The sequence below is a fragment of the Coregonus lavaretus genome (assembly GCF_964263955.1).
Source record: "Coregonus lavaretus genome assembly, chromosome: 4".
NCBI classification, from domain to species: Eukaryota; Metazoa; Chordata; class Actinopteri; order Salmoniformes; family Salmonidae; genus Coregonus; species Coregonus lavaretus.
Window position 1 is genome coordinate 13,459,727 of NC_139991.1, and position 24,987 is coordinate 13,484,713.

Consider the following 24,987-nt stretch of genomic DNA (forward strand, 5'->3'; position numbering starts at 1 on the left):
CCACACTAATGGAACTGTCATATAAATGTAAATAACATTGTGACTCTGTGAAACAAACCTTGAAGGGCAAGCAGGCAGAATTGAGCCGGATAAACAAACAAACACACACACACACACACACACACACACACACACACACACACACACACACACACACACACACACACACACACACACACACACACACACACACACACACACACACACACACACACACACACACACACACACACACACACACACACACACACACACACACACAAACGGAGTCTAGCGGTTAGGAGCGTTGGGCCAGTAACCGAAAGGTCGTTTGGTCAAATCCCTCAGCCGACTAGGGGAAAAATCTGTCTATGTGCCTTTGAGCAAGGCACTTAACCCTAATTGTTCCAGGGTCGCCGTCAATAATGACTGACCCATGCTCTGACCCCACTCTCCGAGGGTGTGTCAGTGTGATATGCAAAAAACACATTTCCAATTCACAAATAGGACAAATGTAAGCATCCACCTAATTATCTTATCTCATCTTTATACTTGAGGGAGGGGAGGGGAAGGTGGGTGGCTTCAAACCAAACCCACAGTCAGTCCATCTAGTTACAGAAAGGTTGCATTTCCTTTCAGGTTTGTTTTCTATCTTAATTCTGAAATACATGGGGTAATTCCTTGATAGTGAAATCATCAGGAGCTGTTTAGGATGTGATCACAGCCCAGTAGTCAGTAAACAGGTGTAGTGTCAGCCAGGGATCAGAGTGGAGATGATGTGGTGGAGGCTGGCAGGATGTCTAGACCTGCAGATTGAGCCTGTGGAGGTTTAGAGGACTGTCAGGATTAAGCCTCCTCCTCCTCCTATGTAATCCAATCACAGTGAGGAAAGAGTGCATTAACTGGACTCTGAACCTAAACATGGAATAAAGAACTGCTGCTCCGTAGCCTACCCTCTCTCTGTGAGGAAACAACTTTTTTTCTTCTTTTTTTAAATCAGGGAGTCATACTGCGACCAAGGTCTCTTTTACAGATGAGCCCTGAATTACAGAAATTACAGAAAATACACACATCAAAATATAAATACAAAATGCAAGCAGAAAGAAAGAAAGAAAAACACGGTCATAAAAAACAAACACATTCATCAGTAATAAGGTCCTCAATCAGCTTTCTGAATTGCCCTAGAGGCACCAAAACATCAAATTTAAGAACACTTTGAAGATTGTTCCACAAATAAGGTGCAAGAAAACTAAAAGCTGATTTATCTAACTCAGTAGAGACCAAAGGAATTTCCAGAGTTAGCCATCCCTGTCTAAGGTTTAGTAATCATGTTAGCTACAGTGGGAGTTTTTGTAAAAGGGCTTTATACCAGAAAAATAGCAATGTATCAACCTACATGACATCAAAGAGGGCCAACCAACTTTCTGGTGGAGAATGCAGTGATGAGTACTAAAACTGTCGCCCGTATTAAAGCGCAGTGCGCTATGATAAACTGCATCTAACGGCTTTAATGAAGTGGCAGCTGAGTTCATATAGATGATGTCATCATAGTCTATGATAGGAACGTCGACTGAATAATCTGCTTTCTACTATTTAGCGAGAGGCATTACCTATTTTTTATAGAAGAAGCCCATTTTTATTCTCAGCTTCTTAACTAACTCATCATAATGCTTTTTAAAAGACAGCTTTTCATCTATCCAAATGCCCAGATATTTGTAAGCAGGGACATGATCAACATGATCAGTACTTTATTTTTTTTATTTAATATGGACACCATCCAAAGTACATATGTTTAAATCATCAGAGTTATTTTTATGCACTCTTGAGAAAAACATTTACTTAGTTTTACCTGCATTCAATACTAATTTCAGGTCAATAAAGTTTTTCTGTAATACAATGACTGTAGTTCAGATAGAGCCTGGTCAACCGTGGGGGTAATAGCATACACAACAGTATCATCGGCATACAATTGCAGGTTACAATTTTTCAATATTGTTAATGTAAAAAGTACAGGACACAGAATTGACACCTGCGGGATACTTTTCATTATCTCCAGAAAACCTGATTTAACACCATCAGTAGATATACATTGAGTTCTATCTGTCAAGTAATTTTTAAACCAACTGTCAAGACTGGTGCTCAGGTGGAGCTTGCTTCCATTTTGTTACACAAACCTAAGGTGATCCTCTCCTCTCATTGAGAGAGGTAGTGAGAAACAGAGTTTATTGTACCATGTATTACACTCAATGTATTCTAGATTGTATTCAAGACTCTCATTTCTTTAACCTTCTTTTATCAGCTGGCATCAACACTTCATGAGTGTCTTTAGAAAGGATGGCAGACCAAACTGCAAGAGAGAGGAATATGGCTGAATTATTAAAGACGCCAATTAGCTGGGCTGCCATTTAGATCAAACACACCGGGCGTCTTTCACTGCAAAGCAGTGGCATTTACCAGCAGCACCAGAGGCTTGTTCAGGGAGCGAAGCAGGCTGCGTGCTGGGCGGAGAGTTTAGAGTGTGAGGCGGAGCACCCAGCCATGAAAGAGTTGAGCTGTGCAACAGTGCTCTAATGAACGTCTTGACACAACAGCATGGTTCAACTCAACCTCAGAGAGGTTACCGAGGCCAGACCTAACTCAGCAAGTGTGCAGGAGAACTGAAGGCTGGTGTGTAAATGGAGTCTTTTTTTCCCTCTCTTCCTCTTCCTCTCTTTCTCTTCCCCTCTTTATCTTATCTCTCCTACTCTTTCTGTCTCCTTACTGTATGTCTTCAAAGGCTACACTAGGAGGATAGAGGGCAGCCATCTTGGCACGTTGAAACTAAAAAGGCTTTCAAAAGCATCTTCAAGCACAATCCCCAGTCCCCACAACTGTTCACTGTTGATAAGGTGAGCATGGCTTACAGCAAAGTTATGATATATACAGTATCATTTAGCAGACGCTTTTATCCAAAATGACTGAGTCATGCGTGCATACATTTTACATACGGGTGGTCCCGGGAATTGAACCCACTATCCTGGCGTTGCAAGCGCTGTGCTCTACTAACTGAGCTAGAGAACCACAGTTATTGCATGGAAACTGGAACACAAATGAAATGCATATTGAATATATTCCAAAACCCTTTACATTTCAATCATATAACCATAAGAGTGCACTAAGTACAGAAAGCCCATCATAGGAACTATGGCTCTCCACTATGGTGGATGATAATGTGATCTTTAGATTGATTAGAGAGCTCTTAACCACTTCTCACATCTACTCCTTACTACAGCTCTCCATTCCCCAGCCCATCCCTCCATTCCATTACCTGGTCCTGCTTCATTATCATAGCCAGATCCTATCAAACACACAGACACACACACACACACACACACACACACACACACACACACACACACACACACACACACACACACACACACACACACACACACACACACACACACACACACACACACACACACACACACACACACCCTGGGAATCACCCAGAGGTAACCATCCAGAAAAATAGTGGTCATTTATCATTTATCATAATGTATGAAGATAACAGCAAATGGACCATCATAAAACTCTAGCCATTTTGGTGACCACAGGAATGAAGATGATCGTAATGCCATTTGGGTGGTAATACAGTAGAGTTAAATGACTTACTGGGGCGGGGAGTCTGGATACATCACATTGACTTGTGATAGAGTCTCCACGTAGGAGTCAAAGTCAAACGCTGGAGGGAACTCCTCGATACACGTCGACCTCAGCTCCCCAATGGAGCCACCATACGAAAAGCCATCCGGAGCTGTGGAGAGGCAGGGCAGTCTAATACAACACTAATGAACACAATAGCTTTTTTCTCAGTGAACTACAGCACACAGTCAGGATTGTAAATATTCTCTGTGTTCAGTTCAACTGAATTATATATCTCATGGTTTAGGGATCCTACTTTGAACTGAATAAGCAGATTTACAGTAAATATTTATTTTAGCAGTCTATCTCTCTCATCTGCACTGTTTTTACACTGGAGCAGTCAGAATCTTTATGAAACATAAGGCTAAGGGCATGTGGCTCCTTGAAGATAGAGGGGCTGTGATTGAAGCCAGTGTGATATAATCTGGGTATATCAGCCTTTGGCCAGGCAGAGGGAGATTGGGGCCGCGTCCTCATACAAAGGATGCTCTTTGAGCTTTTTGTGCTTCTCTGTGTGGACTGACAATGGGACCCAGTCCACTGGGCCAAGTGGCCTTCCACAGACACGGCTTTGGCTGTGTTTGTGTTTGTGTGTGTGTGTGTGTGTGTGTGTGTGTGTGTGATTCAGTTTGCCGCAATATTTAGTTTTTTTCCCATTCCGTTATCAACCACACAGGCAGAGAGTGGTCCCTTTATATGAGGTTTCAGGAGAAGAGCACTGGTTGGTGTAAATGCCAGCTCTGGAGAATGCCAAATGTGGCATATTAATGCCATGTGGGTGAAATGTGTTCATAGAAGACTGAACTGGATATCTTCTATTGATTCAGCTCTGGGAAAAGTAGCATGGAAAATGCATGGCCATACATTTTGTCCCAGTGATTTGTAAATAAGACCTATGAAACCGCTTGTAACTGAAAACCGATAGACTAAAGCTTATAAATGAACTGGCCTCTAACACAACCACTGGCCTCATTGATGGACAGCTCTCTGTAACTCACCATAGCTGGCCCGAAGGTGGGGGTTGCGCAGACGGCTGTCTTTGCGCAGACTGCCCACAATGATGGTAACGCAGGAAAGGAAGAGCACCAGGCCGATAACGATGCCAGCCACCACCAGCGGTGACACCAGCAGGCTGGCCTCGCTGCCCCCATCACGGCAGTCTGGGTACTCATGGGCACTGCTCTGGTTCGAGCTCACTGCACAGTTCACACACCACAGGTGGGGCACAGCCACAGAAGAGAGAAAGCAGAGAACAATGGAATAAAAGAGGGACAGTGTGGAGAGGAGGAGGGGGGGGGGGGGGGGGGGGGGGGAAGAGGGAGAGAGGGAGGTGATGGAGAGAGGAGAGTGGTGAGAGGATGAGAGAAGGTGGAGAGAGAAAAAACAAACACAGGTTCATTATTTTGTTGGTTGTAAAGCAGAAATTCAAATCCTTTGTGGCAATGTCAATGTGAGACGTTGCCTCCATGACCCTATGGAGAGAAACATGTAAGCTGATATTTCTCATCATACACATACCTCTCTGTGGACCGCAGGTCAGGAACACTCCCAAGATTTTCATTCCTCAGCGGAGGAAAAGATTCCCAAGTCTGCAGTGTTTAATATTTAATCCTCAACCCGTTAGAATTTTTAAATACACGGGGAGGAACTCTTTCATGTCAGCTCAGGAGGCAGAAAACCCAACTTCAGCCATAAGTGGCTCTTCTCAAATCCCCTTCACCCTTTTCATCAGAACCAGAGAGAAACCAAAATAAGAGCAAACAACATAAATAAAAATGTACTCAAATAACACCACATAGATAATGACACAGACAGATTCAATATCCAAGTGCAGGCTGAGATAATACGAGCTGCCGTGTTAACTTTGCCACGTCTGGCCTCTGAAAATATTTTTGGGTGCCCATCAACAGGAGACAAGAAATCTAATCAATTTATTTATGAGGAGGCCGTTGTCTAAATGCTAATCAAATTAGTCTCTGTTCATCTCTTCCTTGCTGAGGAATTCCTGCCATAATTGAGGTTATAAAATATTTGTGTTGATCATAATTAATGTTAATCTTTTAATCAACATTGAGCATTGTGTGTTGATTTGAAGACCTAGCAGAGTAGTCTACTGCTTCATGCTGTTTATGTGTTGGCATAGCTGCCTGCATCCCTGCAGTGCCCACCCAGCAAACCGGGAACATTCACACAACATTATATTCCCATTAAGTTCTAGTTAGGGTTTTATCTAACATTAGGATGATAACATCTCAAAAACATTGAAATACTGTATATTTTTTTTATATCCTTCAAATGTTCTTCTAACATTCACTAAAATGTTGTGCACAAAATCTGTAACAGCCACCACAGAACATTAACCTAAGGTTCTTATTAGGTTTCCAGGTAATGTAATAACAACATTTGTTCTGGGAACGTTCTTGCAACATCAGGTGACTGTTTTATACAAACATTGTATAATCATCAGCACAACTGGACAGTTTTTGTGTTATTAGAACTTTTGGGGCAATCTATTGAATGTTCTGGGCATCCTGATTGGTAGTGGGCACATTGACATCACTGCAATGATGGCATCAAAACAAGGAACTACTTGCTGCTCCTCTCCTGTTGCTTTGGGAGTGAACTAGCTATGCAAATATAATGATTCCACAGGCTGTGCCTTTCACTACAGAACCATAAATGAACAGATTTATTGAATTGATTAATACATTGATTGATTGGGGGAAATTCCAGCCTAGGGTTTCTCCTCCTAATTGAGAGGAGAGGTGAAGTTATCCTACCGGTAATACACTACCGTTCAAAAGTTTGGGGTCACTTAGAAATGTCCTTGTTTTCGAAAGAAAAGCAATTTTTCTGTCCATTAAAATAACATCAAATTGATCAGAAATACAGTGTAGACATTGTTAATGTTGTAAATGGCTATTGTAGCTGGAAACAGCAGATTTTTTTATGGAATATCTACATAGGCGTACAGAGGCCCATTATCAGCAACCATCAGTCTTGTGTTCCAATGGCACGTTGTGTTTGCTAATCCAAGTTGATCATTTTAAAAGGCTAATTGATCATTAGAAAACCATTTTGCAATTATGTTAGCACAGCTGAAAACTGTTGTGCTGATTAAAGAAGCAATAAAACTGGCCTTCTTGAGACTAGTTGAGTATCTGGAGCATCAGCAATTGTGGGTTCGATTAAAGGCTCAAAATGGCCAGAAACAAATAACTTTCTTCTGAAACTCGTCAGTCAATTCTTGTTCTGAGAAATAAAGGCTATTCCATGCAAGAAATTACCAAGAAACTGAAGATCTCGTACAATGCTGTGTACTACTCCCTTCACAGAACAGCGCAAACGGGCTCTAACCAGAATAGAAAGAGGAGTGGGAGGCCCCGGTGCACAACTGAGCAAGAGGACAAATACTTTAGAGTGTCTAGTTTGAGAAACAGACGCCTCACAGGTCCTCAACTGGCAGCTTCATTAAATAGTACCCGCAAAACACCAGTCTCAACGTCAACAGTGAAGAGGCGACTCCGGGATGCTGACCTCCTAGGCAGAGTTACAAAGAAAAAGTCCAGTGTCTGTGTTCTTTTGCCCATCTTAATATTTTCTTTTTATTGGCCAGTCTGAGATATGGCTTTTTCTTTGCAACTCTGCCTAGAAGGTCAGCATCCCGGAGTCGCCTCTTCACTGTTGACGTTGAGACTGGTGTTTTGCGGGTACTATTTAATGAAGCTGCCAGTTGAGGACCTGTGAGGTGTCTGTTTTGCAATTTCTCGCATGGAATAGCCTTTATTTCTCAGAACAAGAATAGACTGACGAGTTTCAGAAGAAAGTTATTTGTTTCTGGCCATTTTGAGCCTGTAATCGAACCCACAATTGCTGATGCTCCAGATACTCAACTAGTCTCAAGAAGGCCAGTTTTATTGCTTATTTAATCAGCACAACAGTTTTCAGCTGTGCTAACATAATTGCAAAAGGGTTTTCTAATGATCAATTAGCCTTTTAAAATGATCAACTTGGATTAGCAAACACAACGTGCCATTGGAACACAGGACTGATGGTTGCTGATAATGGGCCTCTGTACGCCTATGTAGATATTCCATAAAAAATCAGCCTTTCCAGCTACAATAACCATTCACAACATTAACAATGTCTACACTGTATTTCTGATCAATTTGATGTTATTTTAATGGACAAAAAAATTGCTTTTCTTTCGAAAACAAGGACATTTCTAAGTGAACCCAAACTTTTCAATGATAGTGTACATATACAGTATCTGTGGTGCGTCAAAATAAAGTCCAGAGTCTTCCATTAATACCGATCTGTAACACCTCTGAGGTCAGTGTTAATCCAGAGAAAGGTCTGAAGGCAATAAAGGGCGATATTCCAGTGTAGGTTAATGGGATTATTCTACGGGGCAACTCATTATGGTTATATTTGATTCACGGGACTGCTTACACAATGCTTTCTCAGGACTCTTTCCCCTGAGCTGATGCTTTATAAAGATTGATTTCATCTAAAAGCAGGTAGCAAGGAAAATAAATGAGCAGAGATTAGAGACATCAAAATCAATCACTAGATCAGTGATGCATTGAAATAGCATACTCTTGAATAATAACTGTATTATTTGATATGATATCTGATTGAGAGAGAGAGAGAGAGAGGGTGAGAGAGAAAAAGAGCGAGAGAGATATATATATACAGCCTAATATTTCTAAAGGCATCAAGTCAAAGCCTCACTCAGAAAAAAAAGACAACTCTTGTTGTGTATCAAGCATCTGAGCATGGTTAGCATCATTCTTAATTTAGCATCATTCTTCACAGCCCAAAACAGAGATGCTAATTAGCATTCTTAGCTCTGTCATTAAGAGGCCTTTTAGACACATCATTAGAGCAAACTTCCGCTGTTGCGCTTCATGAATCTCACATACTGGAGAGTGCCAAGACCGTGCCAAATAGTTAAGTGTCGGATTATATTTTGTTGTTTAAGTAACTCACCTGCTAAACTCCTAGTTGACACCATGTACCTACCAATTGGTAGTAGTTATTAGTAGTCCTCATACAGTATGTGCTGAATTCAGCAGCATGGGTTCAGTAAGTGATGCATTTTGTAGTGGCTGTAGAGTAAGGACATCTCTGAGAGCACCAGCAGCAGCAGAGCGCCACATGGCCATGTCTCCAGGGCCCAGTGCTGTAGCCAATGCACCATGGATGCCTTGGGTCATCCAGCTGGCTGTGCTTCACATTGGGAGACACGTCTGGGACGTCATATTGCCCATGTGCATGAAACAGGATGTGCTGTGGAGGCTTCGCCAGAGAATGTCCTATGTGAAGCTGTATGTTTGTATGTGTGTGTGAGTGAGAGAATGAGTGACTGAGTGAGAGTGAGTGAGTAAGTGAGTGAGTGAGTGAGTGAGTGAGTGAGTGAGTGAGTGAGTGAGTGAGAGAGAGAGAGAGAGAGAGAGAGAGAGAGAGAGAGAGAGAGAGAGAGAGAGAGAGAGAGAGAGAGAGAGAGAGAGAGAGAGAGAGAGAGAGAGAGAGAGAGAGAGAGAGAGAGAGAGAGAGAGAGAGAGAGAAAGAAAGAAAGAAAGAAAGAAAGAAAGAAAGAAAGAAAGAAAGAAAGAAAGAAAGAAAGAAAGTGAGCAAATGTGTACGTACGTGCGCGTGTCTGCTGTTGAGCTGAGTGAATGGCATATTGTCAGGGCCTGGGTCTATCAAGCACTTTGAATGTGTTTGATTGCTGCTCCTCCATGCAGCAGTAAGTGGTGCTGACCTTCTCCAAACCTGCCCTTGGGCCTGTGAAACAGGACCTCACAGAGCACACAGCCAGCCCACTCGATGCAGAGGGTCACACCAGGCCAGAACACCAGGACCATGTACTGTATATAATCAATATACCCTCTCTCCCTCACTCTCTTAATCTCTTTCTCAATTTTGCATGTCCACCTCTCTAACATATTTTTATGATAGTACATATCCTCCCCTTTTCTCGATCACTACCGTTTCATCTTTATTTCTTCAACTGTTGAACACACCATTCCCTTTCCATCCTCTTTCTCTTCCACCCTCCCTTTCTCCCACAGGACTCATTCCAGTTTTCTACCAGATTGCAATAATTATAGCCCACATGTAGTCCAAACGTCCTTTCTCCATGCTCAGATAATACTGCTAACAGTGGTAGTCTGTTCCCTTTGTGTCTTTGTGTTTATATGACAGTTTTTCATAAGATTAGAAAGCATTTCTCACTGTCTTTATGTTCACTCCCATAAGACTCCAGTCCTATCCTGCCACCCCTGCCCTGTCTTTCCATTGAACATTAAACAGAACCATCGATAAAGCTCCCTGTGATTTAAATTCACAATATCATTCCGTTCCTCCTCAAGTGCTTTATAATCCAGACAAAGCCAAGTAGTACACCCACACACTATATATTTCTCATAGGACTTTGGTGTTCTCAAACAGTGGAACTGTCTACTGTATGGTGGTATCAACCTCAATATGATAACTCCGGGAATATGAATGGTAGTGCGTGAGTGCGATTGTGTGAGAGAGAGGAACAGACAGAGAGAAAGAGAGAGAGAGACAGAAAGAGAGAGAGAACGGTAGAGTGTGTGTGTGTGAGAAGAGGGGAAGAGGGAGAGGCACAGGGAGTGAGAGAGAGCGGGAGAGGTGATTGTTATAAATTGTGTCTGTGTGATGTTTGTGCGCCCTGTGGGGTTAGCAGGCCTGGCCCCAGCTGCAGAGAGAGTGGGAGAAGAAAACCGAGCGAGGGCATCTTTCCTGGCACATTATTCTGGTTAGACAGAGGAACTCAGAAGCTTTACTCTCAGGAGATGCTAGAACAAAGAAGTGTTGAACAGCATCGCTGCTAGGAGCATAATATAACAGTGGGATACGAACCGAACAATATTAAATGACACATAACCAGCATCTCTATCTCTCTCAGAGGAGAGATCAGATAACACAAACAAACATTTCTCTAAAATCTTATGAAGTTGACATATTTAAGATATAATGACCACAGCGTCAGTGTAAATTCAATGTGTTTTTTAATGTTTTAACACAGAAGACGAACGAACCATAGCTAATTAACACATCTTCAGCGCCAACCCAAGCAGGTGCTGATAATGTTTAACACATGCATGTCGCTATAAGGAAGTGTTTTGCTTATTTTTTGACAATTCTTTACAAGCCAATTCACACTTTACTGGGTAGCCTTTTTAACATATTTATCACATTTCACATTGGTATGTACAACCTTGTGAGAAGAAGTCTACTGCAGTTCCTCGTGTTCAATATGTTGACACTGAGCTGATTCAGTGGGACATGACAAACATACAGTACTGTAATAAAAGCGGACGTTATTCATTACACACAGCAAGTTCCTGTATGACCTCAATACAAGACAATCACTCTAATTCCTATGTTGTCCTGACACGTACGGTACATACCAAGGCCACATCCAGTGTATCAATTGGCTGCATGCTTGTCTACCCATGTGAAACCTTGCTGGATCTAATGTGACTATTATGATACTGATAGATGATGACAGGGTGTGCTTAAATAGTCTATAGACTCTATACAAGCTAGAGTGACCACAACATTGAGACATCAGCCTGATCCTGAAAGGATGTCTGGATGTGTTATGGTAACTGTACTGAAGATGACTGCTCTATGAATATGTATAAGGGACATCCATCACTGAGTATATTGTGCAGGTGACATTGGTGATGGTCAATGGGCCAGTAGGGAATGCAGTGTGAGGAGAAGATGAAGGCTGTTGTATTACATGGGTATTACCCAGTATGAGAGGTACAGTACATGGTTATGTGGAGAGAGAGTAAAACACGTTGATATGGCCCTATAGAATGAGGGGTGATAAGGACTCCTCTCCCTGCATTCAATGATAACAGTCCTCCCTGACATTGTGGGCATTCTCTAAAGGTGACGAGGAAAACAAATGTCACCTCGCATGTCTCTAGAAGATGAACCTATTGTATGCCAGAGAAGAGCAGAGATATTTTTCAGCCACCTGATTTCTGCTCTGACCTCAAGGATATCTATATTCATTTATTTCAATTCTGAAATATTACAACATTAAAAAGATGAAAATATCTTGCTCTACGTCCAGGTCTAACAATATGTATTGGTATTACGAATGAAAAGGACTATGAGAGTATTTTTCATTTACTTGGATTCAATATTAGAATTCCTTATTATAAATCAGCAATCCCCATAGACTTCAATAACAACAAAATCCCAACTTCATCTCCAAAGACGAAGGTATCCCCTGAGCAGGAAATAAACAACTCTGGGACTGGAAGACAGGCTGATATCCCAGGCCAGAACACTGACTACCACTAGATGGCAGTTCCATGTCTTACGTCATGCAAGCCTTCCTACCTCCTACAAGCAACACAGGATCCCCAATGGGACTCATTAATAGTCCCTTTGCTTGTTTGTGTCCATGTGGCACGGGTAGGATTGCAACGATAGCGGTAGTTTACCAAAGCTACCGGAATCTTCAGTAATTTTGGTAATTAACAGAAAATCTATGATAATCTATCGTAATTTTGGTAATTTATACTTGAATAGCTTTAGAAAGACGTGTTCATATTTAGCATAATTTTTGTCCATGAGTTTCTAGTAGATAGACCATATAGTTCAAGAGAAAATAGATTTACTAAAAAGTATCTAATCAACAATTGCATTATTTTCAATTCATTCTGCAACTATTTGACAACAAACTGACATAGTTAAATAAGAAAAAGTGTGTAAAAAATAATATAAAGGACATTTCATGCTGAAACCCTCATATTAAACACCAATGGTATTCACTAAGTAGATGGCTTATATTTAGTGAAATTATTGCCCTGTCTCTCCTGGGTGACAGCTTTTCTCCTCTATTCACAAATATGTTCCTTCAATGCCATGAGGGAGTGAGCGGAAGTTTTATGAAAACAGACACGGGGAGGAAATGGCCCTGTATGACGAGTCTGGGAGATGGACAGCACTGCGTGGAAAAGCACCACAGTCTTTTATAAATGCTGTCCCCGCAATCCATTCTTCTAATGTAAGGTAGAGCCTGCGTCATTGAGCAGAAATCGATCATAGCCACACTACAAAGCACACACACTGCAGTGGCTTGTGCTTCAAAAAGCCAACATGTAGTCTACTTACAAAACAACCAATAGTAAAGGCAGTGCCACTGGTACACCTTGAAGTGTTGCTAAGTGGCACCAGGGATAATTGGAAACACAATACAGGTGTACTGGTAACATTCCATGCCCTTTTTGAAAAGTACAAACCAAAGACATAGCAGTTCACTCATGGCACATTTTCATACAGGATTTACCCCAATGTTTTACCCAAAAGGCACAGACATTTCTGTTTCCATCTACGCGGGCCGGCATCCGTGTCTCACTGGGCAATGGCTCCGGTGGACCTGCTCTCACTTGGGGCCAAAGCCAGGCCACTGGTACTTTTCAGCTGGCATTCACGTAACAATGTGAACTTTAAAACCTTCTCACAAAGCAACTGTTTTGATTACGCAGAGGTTGTTGATTCTGCCCTTCACAAGTCCTAGTGTCAGCCCTAGCTATGGAAACACAATTTCCCTAGTATAACATAATAGGGCTGGTATTGCCAGGGACCTCACGATATGATATTATCACAATACTTAAGTGCCGATACGATATGTATTGCGATTTGATACTGTGATTTTATTGCGATTCGATACTGTGATTTTATTGCGATTCGATGTTCCAAACATATGGCTCACCATATGTCTGCTGCAGAGGGATAAGAGAGAGTCATGAGAAAACACGTTTTGATCAGTCATGGAACTAAAAGCGCAGAAAACAAATTGGCTCCCAATTTCATGTAACTGTATCGATATTTTCCCATCATGGATGCTTCTCCCCACAAAATGTTTTTCTTCAGGATGTGGTTATGTTGATGACAAAGGAAGAGCTGTACGTGTAGTACTATCTCTGTCTCTCCGGTCTGTCTGTGAGTTAGCAGCAGCAGATCAGTTTAGTCGACAGGCGCTAAGAGCGGCTTCCGGTTGTATCGAGCAAACGTCAGGTCTAATTCTGGGCCCTTGGCTGAGGTAGTCATTAAGCAGTCATGTCAAATCACCAGTGGAGTGAGGGAGGATGTCCGGATCCCAGGCCTGACACGAAGCCTCTCGCTCCTCTACCGCTCCCCTACTGCCAGACCAGGCAGCCAGGAGGTGGGTGTGATACTCACACAGGGGCTGATGGGTAATTTATGAGCAGGCCACTGCAGGCTTTGACACATGAAAGCAGGAATTCAGGAGCCTGTTAGAACTAAGGCTCACACTGGAGATGTTTGCTGACACCTGAGCTGACACAGCAGTTTAGGGTGTGTCTGATATGATCACTATTTTCAACCAGGTGGAATCACACACATGTTCCCAAACTCCTGGACACATAACACACCCATACTGTGCAAATGCTTATTACCAGATACTGTATCTACAGTGGAAAGCACACTCACAGTTCAGTTCACAAAAGCACACACTAACTCTCATATTCACATACAGATGTTGGATCTTAATTTGACCAGTTTCGTCGCAGGAGTAAAATAATTTTGCAGCAGGAGGATTTGATTATTCTCAAAAAAGTAAAACATTCTAACAGGAAATGTATTTTCATAGGCTCCAATAGACTATAGTTTAGGTGCAGCCTACAGCTGCATTTCGGATACACTTCTATGTCGTAGACCAATATCTATCTTGTGTTATTATTAAGCTACACTGAACAAAAATATAAACAAAACATGTAAAGTGTTGGTCCCATGTTTCATGAGCTGAAATAAAAGATCCCAGAAATGTTCCATACGCACAAAAAGCATATTTCTCTCAAATTCTGTGCACAAATTTGTTTACATCCCTGTTAGTGAGCATTTCTCCTTTGCCAAGATAATCAATCTACCTGACAGGTGTAGCATATCAAGAAGCTGATTAAACAGCATGATCATTACACAGGTGCACCTTGTGCTGGGGACAATAAAAGGCCACTCTAAAATGTGCAGTTTTGTCACACAACACCAATACCACAGATGTCTGAAGTTTTGAGGAAGTGTGCAATTGGCATGCTGACTGCAGGAATGTCCACCAAAGCTGTTGACAGAGAAATGAATATTAATTTCTCTACGTTGGCATCAGCAAACCGCTCGCCCACATGACGCCATACACGTGGTCTGCGGTTGTGTGGCCGGTTGGACGGTGTCAAATTCTCTAAACCAAAGATTAAATTGTTTTAGAGAATTGGAGGCCAACGTTGTTTTAGAGAACTTGACAGTCCGTCCAACCGGCCTCACAACCACAGACCACGTGTATGGCATCGTGTGGGCGAGCGGTTTGCTGATGTCAACGTTGTGAACAGAGTGCCCTATGGTGGCGGTGGGGTTATCGTATGGGCAGGCATAAGCTACGGACAACAAACACAATTACATTTTATTGATGGCACAGAGATACCGTGACGAGATCCTGAGGCCCATTGTCGTACCATTCATCTGGGGCCATCACCTCATGTTTCAGCACGATAATGCACGGCCCCATGTCACAAGGATCTGTACACAATTCCTCGAAGCTGAAAATGTCCCAGTTCTTCCATTGCCTGCATACTCACCAGACATGTCACCCATTGTGCATGTTTGGGATGCTCTGGATAGACGTGTACGACAGCGTGTTCCAGATCCCGCCAATATCCAGCAACTTTGCACAGCTATTGAAGAGGAGTGGGACAACATTCTGGTCACACCAGATACTGACTGGTTTTCTGATCCACGCCCCTACCTTTTTTTAAGGTATCTGTGACCAACAGATGCATATCTGTATTCCCAGTCGTGAAATCCATCGATTAGGGCCTAATTAATTTATTTAAATTGACTGATTTCCTTATATGAGCTGTAACTCAGTAACATCTTTGAAATTGTTGCATGTTGCGTTTATATTTTTGTTAATTATGGCTGAATTTCAGATACATTTTTGTACATTTGAATGTCGCAGTAGTAGGACCTACAGTAGTAGGACATTTATTCTGTCTGGTGCTTTAGCGTTTGAGCGAGTGAGAAAGAAAGAGAACTGCTGGTTTTCTGTGAATTTATTAATCACAAGGCTCATTTGAATTTCCTGAGGTGCAGGAAAATACTCAGCCACAACAGAGTGATCAAATTAAGATATCTGTACTACACCTGTTTATACATAAATTTAGTATAGTAAGAACATACCACACATACTAGCCAAGCCATGCCAGAACCATACACACTTCTGTGGGTGATAATTATCTTATAATTTCACCTGTTTTCTGCATGTTACTAGTGGTTGGTAAGCAGTCATTCTCACACCCTGTGGTAGACAGACTCTGTTGGCTGGCTGGTTGATGGATGGGTTATAATGGATCTGATAGTCGCAGTGATGTTCCCTCCTTTCACATTCAGTGTTAAAAGGAGCCTCCAGGGCTGAGATGTCACTGTTGCTCCCTGACTGTGACTTGGGATGGGACTGCTGTTACTGGGCAGTCTGTCAGCCATGCAGCCATCTCCACAGCAACCCTCCCAAATCAATTTAGCATGAGACTGATTCAGCGGCTCAAGGTCATCCTGCAGCACATCCATCAGAATCAGGCTGGAGTCTGGACGACACGACAGCTGCTGACCAGGCCAGGGCACACTGTGACAGCACAGAGCAACAGCTCCAGGGGGCCAAATACTAAGAACACACACTCCCACACACTCACTCTCGCTTTCTCCCTCTCCCTATCCCCCTCCTTCACATTATCTTTCTAATCTCTCTCCCTCTCTCTCTCTCCCTTTCTCCCCCTCTCTCTCATCTCTCTTTCTCATCTCTCTCTCTTTCTCATATCTCTGTCGCTCACACACAAACTAACCCAAATAGGACCCACAGACAAATTAACAGTACACAAAAACAGAGCTATGAAGAACAACCACACATGTACCCAGCTCTCTTATCGTCAGCCCCTTGATTCAATGTGACAAAGACAGCAAACCACAGTGTGCTTTATGTTTTACACAATACATGGTGTGACCCATTTCCTGCCTACTGCAGGGGTCTTGGCTGTTTTTCTGGCTGTAAGACAAAGCATCAGAGATCTGATTCTGAAACCCAGAGGCTGGTGTAAAATGAGGGCAAGCAGTCCACAGAACAGCAGAAACCCAATAGACATCAGTCTCATCCACAACGGCCCTGTCACTATGATATCCCAACCACAGGAGGCTGGTGGCACCTTAATTGGGTAGGATGGGCTCATAGTAATGGCTGGAACGGAATAAATGGAATGGTATTGAACACATCAAATACATGGTTTCCATGTGTTTGATACCATTCCATTAACTCCATTCCAGCCATTATTATGAGCCATCCTCCCCTCAGCAGCCTCCTATGATCCCAACTGATATGCATGAAAGCGATAGATAGCAGACACATTAACTATTCCGTTTATTCTATTGAAACAGTTCATTGAGATCACAGGTGATACAAAACAGTAACATCTGTATAGAACAACAAATGAACTGTATCTGTCTCAGAGATGCGACCTAATACTGTATCTGGGCACAATGCCCTTTATCAGACAGTATTATTGTAACAGCCTCCTTCACAGCGTAACACCACCACAATATTATACATGAAGGGAAGTTGGATATGATTGGATGTGGGTCACAGAGCCATGGAGGGGGAACGAATATCTGGGTCAAACTGGATCATAGAAGCTCTCTGTGCATTCTGGCTCACCTATTAATAAACCACAGAAGGGATGGCACAGATTATCAATATTATACCAGTGTTCTTCCACATCCAACCCTACTCATTACCAGGAGGTTTGTTGTTGTTGTTGTTGTGTGCATGCATGGATGCATGCATGCGTATGTGTGTGATGTCGTGGCATCACCATATTTCACTATTCTAGATCCCTTAACCCAATCCCATCATTCAACATCACTGCAATAGAATTAGAGTCAGAGGAATTAGGTCTTTGCATATTTCACATTAGATACATGATGAATCCTAAAATAGATATTTTTAGATATAACTGCCTGGCAGCAGTTTGAAATTACTCAAAATCCCTACCCCATTTCTGCTGGACTGGACACTTTTCAGAAGAGTGGTGTTTGAAAAGGGGAAAATCTCCCGTAACAGACAATAATACATAGAGCCATCACAGACACATTTTGAGCACTGAGCCATGGAAACAGTAGAGCCCTGTAGATCTGCCAATGATTCACCAATCCAGACTATTACGAAAATAAAGCGTCTGACCATTCCCTTGAGGCTGCCATGGTGAAAACAAATGTGATTAGTTTGTCTCCCGTTGAGGTGGAGGTGTGACAGTGCTCATATCCCGGAAGTCCAGACACCATCAGTCTAAAGAGGCTTAATGGGGTTAGGTATGAATGAGTCATTTCCTGTACTAATCTAGGCCCAAACCTGGCTGGGACTGTCTGTCCCTCTTGCCACAGTAACAGCACAGGAGAGGCAGCATGACACAACAGCTACAGGAAATGATTTTAACTCAAAGTAGGGGAAGAGCTAGGTCATGTCATAAATTGGAAGACTTCAATTCAGCACAATTGTAATCATTATAAGTGGGTTATCTAACAGTGGCAGGTATCGGCTCACCAAAACACTGCCACCAGGGAAGAACTTGCAGAATGAAAGTTGATGCCTTTTGATTCTATTAATTCAATAGAAGATTACGAGATCAAATCATTGACTGGCTGTGCCTCCCTCCAGCGTGCCTGGCTTTACAAGAACAAGGAGATATTGAAGAAGAAGGAAATGCACTGTCCTCTTGAGTTTGGTTAGCCTCTGACTTTATTTCCATTCATATTGTGGATTATTCAGCCTCTGTGGATTTAGTCAAAGGAAGCTGCTTCACTCAAAGCTGTTGTGGAAACTGTCAGGAAGATATGACATGGTGAAAAGTGCATAAGTCTGTCAAAACTGACGTCCGCTATGCCATAATTGGCTGAGACTTTGAGGTGTCTGAGAGCACAGGCATTCTGTCCTTATCCAGGCTCTGCCAGAGGCTCCAGCCGGTGGGAAACTTCATACGGAGATCCTTCTGAGGGGGATCCGTGGAATGCCGAATTAGACAACCGAACCCCGAAAGGGAGTGAGTGAATAATTGAGCTGCACTCATTCTGGATCAAACCAGTTTGGATTGCATGTGGCGGCCAGCCAGCTACACTTCTACAGAGTTCCTCAGGGGACCAGGTTTACTGTGATGCCATGCTAGAGACAGAGGGGGCGGAGCGGGGGACAGGTTTTGGTTATCATGATTATCCATGTGATTCAAGTGAGCTCTGAAGAACAGTTGATTACTCCAGGTACACAAAGCCTCTTTGAAAGGCTTTCACAGAGTGAATGACCTCCAATGCTAGTGCTCAAGGTCATACGACATTCAACATTGCATTAGCCCATTAGATACAACATGGCTTCTTGATCAGGACTACAGCATCTTTTAAATTCACTGTTATTAAAGTATGTGTGTATAGTCAGCTTTTTCCCAAATTCGACAACCACAGTCCTAAAACACTGTCAAGGACAGTAAGCAGCCCATGACTTCACTGCACTTTATCCCGCTAAGATAATTAGACACTTTGGGAGGAGGGGCGGCCATTTAAAGAGAGCTCTCCCCATGTTATTTAACCCAGATTAGAGGAGAACCAGGGATAAACCTGCATGTATGGGCCATGGCTGCTGCACCTCCCAAACAAACAGACAGCCAGGGGATGAGGCCCGGCCCTGCATTATCCAGACGTCTGAGGTTTAGTGGGTAAGGAGGGCCAATAGCATGGCCCATTTCAGCGGGATTTGGCTGCTTTGATCCCACTCTCACTGTCACGGCTGGCACACTGAGCCCACGGGATGAGACCGAACTGCAGCCTCTTAATCTGGTTAAGGCGGCTCTAATAACCCCTGCTTCTAGTGTATGTAATAACTCCTGCTCCCTCCTCCTGTATCTGCCCTGACTTCTCAACTGACGGGGAGACGGATGTCCATTCCCAACATACTGTACACTACAGGCCTGCATCTGAATCCCTGGGGTGTCACAATACAAGGGTAACTTATAACCTGGGCCCTAGGGTACAGCTGGGTGTAGGGAGAAGCAGGCTTGCCATAGGACACTACTGACCTTTGCGTATTGTATCCACAGCTGTGAATTGGGTATGGCATGTGTAAGCACATTTCCCGCTTTGAGAAATCCCATTGCTTTTGCAATGTGTGGAGGAACGGATGCTTGGGGTGTTAGACCAGAGCACAATAACCCTTCCTCATGTTTCGTCTGCCGACAGTGTTCTGGAGCCATTTTCCAGGCATCGTATTCACAGACACATTCATTCTCATCATGTCTGCTGCTTCGACTGATACTGTATTTCCTACATATTGGATTGGAGTTGTAAACCTAAGTTAATGGATCCCTTTGCTGTAAATGGTGAACAGAGGGATCAATAGACTAAGGCATAGAGAAAGTGATAGAATTAAAGGAATATGTCTAAAGCAATTAATGGGAATAAAGGCACTCATAAAGGACCTATTCTCTCCATCCTCCTCCTGTCTCACTCACTCCACCCCACAGCAGTTTGCCATGGCAATTAATAGATGCTATTAAGAAAGCTTGTCCACTAATTGCAAAGAAAATAGCTTTTCTTCCAAAAGGCACAGGGAGAATTCACCTGACATCTGCCACCACTTTCTGGCCACCTGCAATGCCTTTAATTATTTTTTTTTTCTACTGTGACAAGGGAACTGAAGCAGAACCATCTTGGTATTTTATCCCCAGCCTCCATATTCTACAATCTCACCACATCTCCTAATATGCATATAGATGGTCATACTTGGACCAAGTGAAAAAGCAACAAAAATTTGCAAATGCGCCAATTTCTGATATTTTCATAATTCATTAAATATGGGGTTCTTTCTGATGGATAAGCAAAGGATCATGGGTACCATTTTACTTGTAGATCATGTGCACTGAACTGGAACAGACCGTTTAAATGTTTAACTTTTTTTACTTAATTTTAAAGATAAAATGGAAATGCACTGAGTATACCAAACATTAGGAACCCCCCCCCCCCTTCTTGATACCATGGGAAACTGTTGAGCATGAAAAACCCAGCAGCGTTGCAGTTCTTGTCACAAACCGGTGCACCTTGCACCTACTACCATACCCCATTCAAAGGCACTTAAATGTTTTGTCTTGCCCATTCACCCTCTGAATGGCACACAATCACAATCCATGTCTCAATTATCTCAATACTTAAAATACTCCTTCTTTAACTTGTCTCGTCCCCTTCATTGAAGTGGATTTAACAAGTGACACCAATAAGGGATCATCGCTTTCACCTGGATTCACCTGGTCAGTCTTTGTCATGGAAAGAGCAGGTGTTCTTAATGTTTTGTATACTCAGTGTACATTATTGAATACATTCTGATGTTCAGATAATTGAAAGTGTTTACAGAGAGAACAATGAAAGTGGCCATAGATCTCCCTATAAAATATGAAGACACCGAAATAAGGTTTGGAAAGACGACGTGCCTCAACTTTTGTCTGTGAAGAGGCTTCATAATAGGTGTTGCTAAAATGTATATTTGCATAGCATTACATACTGTGGGCAAACACATTGTAATTACAGTGTAGGTATGATATGATTGGTGTGATTGCATATTGAAGTTTGGGTGATGTACGTTGACATTTACATGCATTCGATTTCCAAAGAAACTCAAACTGATTGTGTTAAAACCTTCCCTCACCATATAATCATAATCCCAGTTTGCACATCTCTGAAATTGTGCAAGCTGCAAACAGGTATTCACACACAAACAAATGACAGTACAAACAGATCCACACAGACTAGAGAACACAGATGACAAGTGTGGATCTGCCGTTTTCCTGGCATAGAGGAGCGGCGGTTGTTGTGGATGTTGAGGAACAGTACATTACAGTGGTGATGGATGTGGTCTGGTGAGTGCAGCCACAGCGTAGAGCCTGTCTGTTCCTGTCTGTCCCTACTCTGACAGACACCCAGCAGGAGCAGGGCCACAGCAGGACCACTCCAGGGGATCCAGAGCCACCGTCACAGTTCCTAGGTCTGCGTTGGCAACGGTGAGGAGAAGGTCAAATCAGGAGAGGGGCATGGTGACAAAGTGGCAACATTAGTCAGCCACTTGTTGCTCTTTACATTATTTAGTTATCAACTCAGCAGATGCCCTGATCCACTGGGAGATGGATGGATTTACATATGATTCGCTTCTACAGCTGGATATTTAGACAAACAATTTGGACTAAGTGTCCTTCTCAAGGATAGAGCGCCGACGTCCCATCTGTAGCCTTTGTCCTTCAGCGAGCTATCCTTCACTGAAGCCCCGTTCTCAATCAGAATGATGAAATAAAATACCAACTTAATACAGTATCGCTGCCACACTAGTATGGGGTGAAGATATTTATTGGAAGTTAATTACTATGACAAAGAATAAACAGACCAAAGTGAAGAGGATAGTGCTAAATCCATGAAAAGCACTCCACTATTTGATTTGACATGGGAGCATAGAGCCAGTGCCTCCATTTGAGAGCTGAAGCAGATACCTGCACTGTGACTAATGCAAGGTTAACAGGAGATTCAGGATGCAGGCGGTTATCTATTCACTGCTAAAAATGAAAATAGTATGCTTGGGCATACAGTATGAAGCAGGTAATATCTGAATTAATACATTATACAATTAATACACATTTTATCAAGATGAGAGGATTCATTCATTGAATGTATTTAAATGTAAAAGTATATCAAATTCTAATATTAACACATGTGCATTATATTATAGGTCCTCAAAAGGAAAGGCATTAAGAAATAAAGATCGCTTAGATAATATCTGCTATCATGACATTCAGATTACAAAGATATTTTTAAGATTGTGGCAAATGTATTTCTCGAAGACCTTCTCAGTGATCTGTTTGTGGAATGAGACGTTTTACACCTATCACTGAGGTAATGAGATAGTAGCAACACACTTGGCCAGCCACATGTTGTGGGGTGATCCCCAACAAAATATCAAAAAAAGTCCACAGCTACAGTGTCAACATAGAGGACTGTGCTGGGCATAGGGGCATGTCCATAGAGGAACCTAAAAAGATCCTGCCTTTCCATTCTCTTTATCTATTTATTTACTCTATTCATTTTTTACAGCTTGGCCGAGAGTGGGGAGTCCGTCCACCGAAAGTCATTCCACAGCCTAGGGCACTGGTGACATTTCAGGTGTGAGGGGGATGAGCTGTGAATTATAGATTAGAGGGAGAGCTGGGATTGGTGAGTATTACTTTGAGAGGAGCTATGATTGTCAGAGCAGCCAGCGAGGCTGTATAGGTTCAACCACTTCCATCACTGGGAAAACTCCCATTACAGCTTAGTTTATTAGCACCAACACAAAAGTGTGTGTGCAGTCTAAACATGCTAAATACTTTGAAGAAAAGTTGAAACATTTCCTCTCATCTTGATATTACTTTATTCAGATTTCAATGGATATGTATGTAGAATACGGATGCCATAAAATCCCACAAGGCCAGCTTTAACGGGTACAATTTCCTCCCTGATCCCAGCCCTCCCCAATAGTCAGTCAGGAGATAGATATTGTGGCTGGTTGAGAAGCCCTCTGTGGCTCGTTAGAGCTCTTCTGGAGAGTGCCAGGGACCACATGACGTACCGAGGTTCCACTGACTGACTGCAGACGTTTGTGGGCACAATTTTCTCTCTCTGCAAACAGTTTAGTGAAAGGTCAGGCTGCATTAGTGGCGGGTGTAAACACACCGTGGCCGAGGGGACAAGCTGTTCACTGGAAAGGTACTTATAAAGGACCGAGGCTACCTAGCAGCCAATAGATCATATTTCAGAGATGGAGGTGTTATATAAAAGGCAAGATGGCAGCTTTTTAACACAATAAGGCAACACGTGGTCACTACTGACGTACAAACCATGTTTCTGGCAATGAAAAAAAAGACCCTGATTAAAATCAACCAGGCAGGGAGGTAACTGTTTTTTCACTGGCAGTTTGTGCCTCCAAGCCATATATTAGGACTGGAACATCACATTTTGAGGATGGCTGACAACCCGCGTTTGTAATATTTATTTATTTATCTGTTTATTTTTTAGCAGGAACCGGCATTTTGTGTCATTTTGACACCATGGGATGTGTATTCCCATAACGCTGTACGTACAGTGATAAGTCCAACACTACTAACACTAACGGCTACCACTTTAGAAAGTCACTATAGATTTAAGACACCTGAGGTCATTGTTTAAGTGGTTCAGTTCTCTGGACATTGGCTCTGGTGTCTGCATTTCTCTCAGGTAAATTGATGATCTGAAGAGGAGTGCCAGAGGCAGCTTACAACTACACTATTTAATCAACTAAAGACAGAAACAAATGTTCTCAATCACATCCCAGACATATGTTGCCATGGTTATTATTGGTTTCTCTAAAGAGGCAGAGTTACATGTTCTTAGTCATTATACATATAATATTATGTGGATAATCAATCTAGTATACACCATGACAAGAACCATTAAGACAATTCAAATAGAAATGTGCAGTAAACATGCAAGGATGTGTCCCTTACCTGAGCAGATTAATTTCATCAACATGTACTCCCTTCCACAGTCCTTCTTATAGTAACATTTCAGCCGGTTAATGAGGCAGGTGCCGAACTTGAGCTCCTCTCTTCTGCACAGAAGGGCGATGTCCTCATCTGCAAGGGCAGGCAGAAGGGAGAGAGATTGTGAGGGGGGAGAGGGAGACAGAGAGATAGAGAGAGAGAGAGAGAGAGAGAGAGAGAGAGAGAGAGAGAGAGAGAGAGAGAGAGAGAGAGAGAGAGAGAGAGAGAGAGAGAGAGAGAGAGAGAGAGAGAGAGAGAGAGAGAGAGAGAGAGAGAGAGAGAGAGAGAGAGAGAGAGAGAGAGAGAGAGAGTGATGTGAGTGAGTGAGTGACAGGTTCTCTGTTGTTTATAAAGCCCGAGGCACATGCATGTGTGTGCGTGTGTGTATTTGTGTGTTGTGTGCAGCCAAGGGGCCACCCACGCTGCCCCGTGTTCATTAGTCTTTCCGGTACATGACCCCAGGGTCTGAGTGTCCCGATCAATACCAGGACCCCTCTACATACAATATTATAGGGATACTTCAGGATTTTGGCAATGAATCTATCTACTTCCCCAGAGTCAGATGAACTCGTGGATACCATTTTTATGTCTCTGCGTGCAGTTTGAAGGAAGTTGCTAACTAGCGCTAGGGCAA

General features: G+C 42.6%; 1 protein-coding gene across 1 annotated transcript in view; it reads right to left on the minus strand.

The window, feature by feature from the left end:
* Window positions 1–24,987, minus strand: part of LOC311128578 (uncharacterized protein) — a gene marked incomplete at both ends in the record, with an annotated part of 47,440 nt that overhangs the window by 8,200 nt on the left and 14,253 nt on the right. Inside the window, 3 exons of the mRNA XM_084160764.1 lie at window positions 3,634–3,775; window positions 4,662–4,859; window positions 24,318–24,446. Coding sequence (XP_084016890.1) covers window positions 3,634–3,775; window positions 4,662–4,859; window positions 24,318–24,446 — 469 coding nt within the window. The remainder of the gene's footprint in view (window positions 1–3,633; window positions 3,776–4,661; window positions 4,860–24,317; window positions 24,447–24,987) is intronic.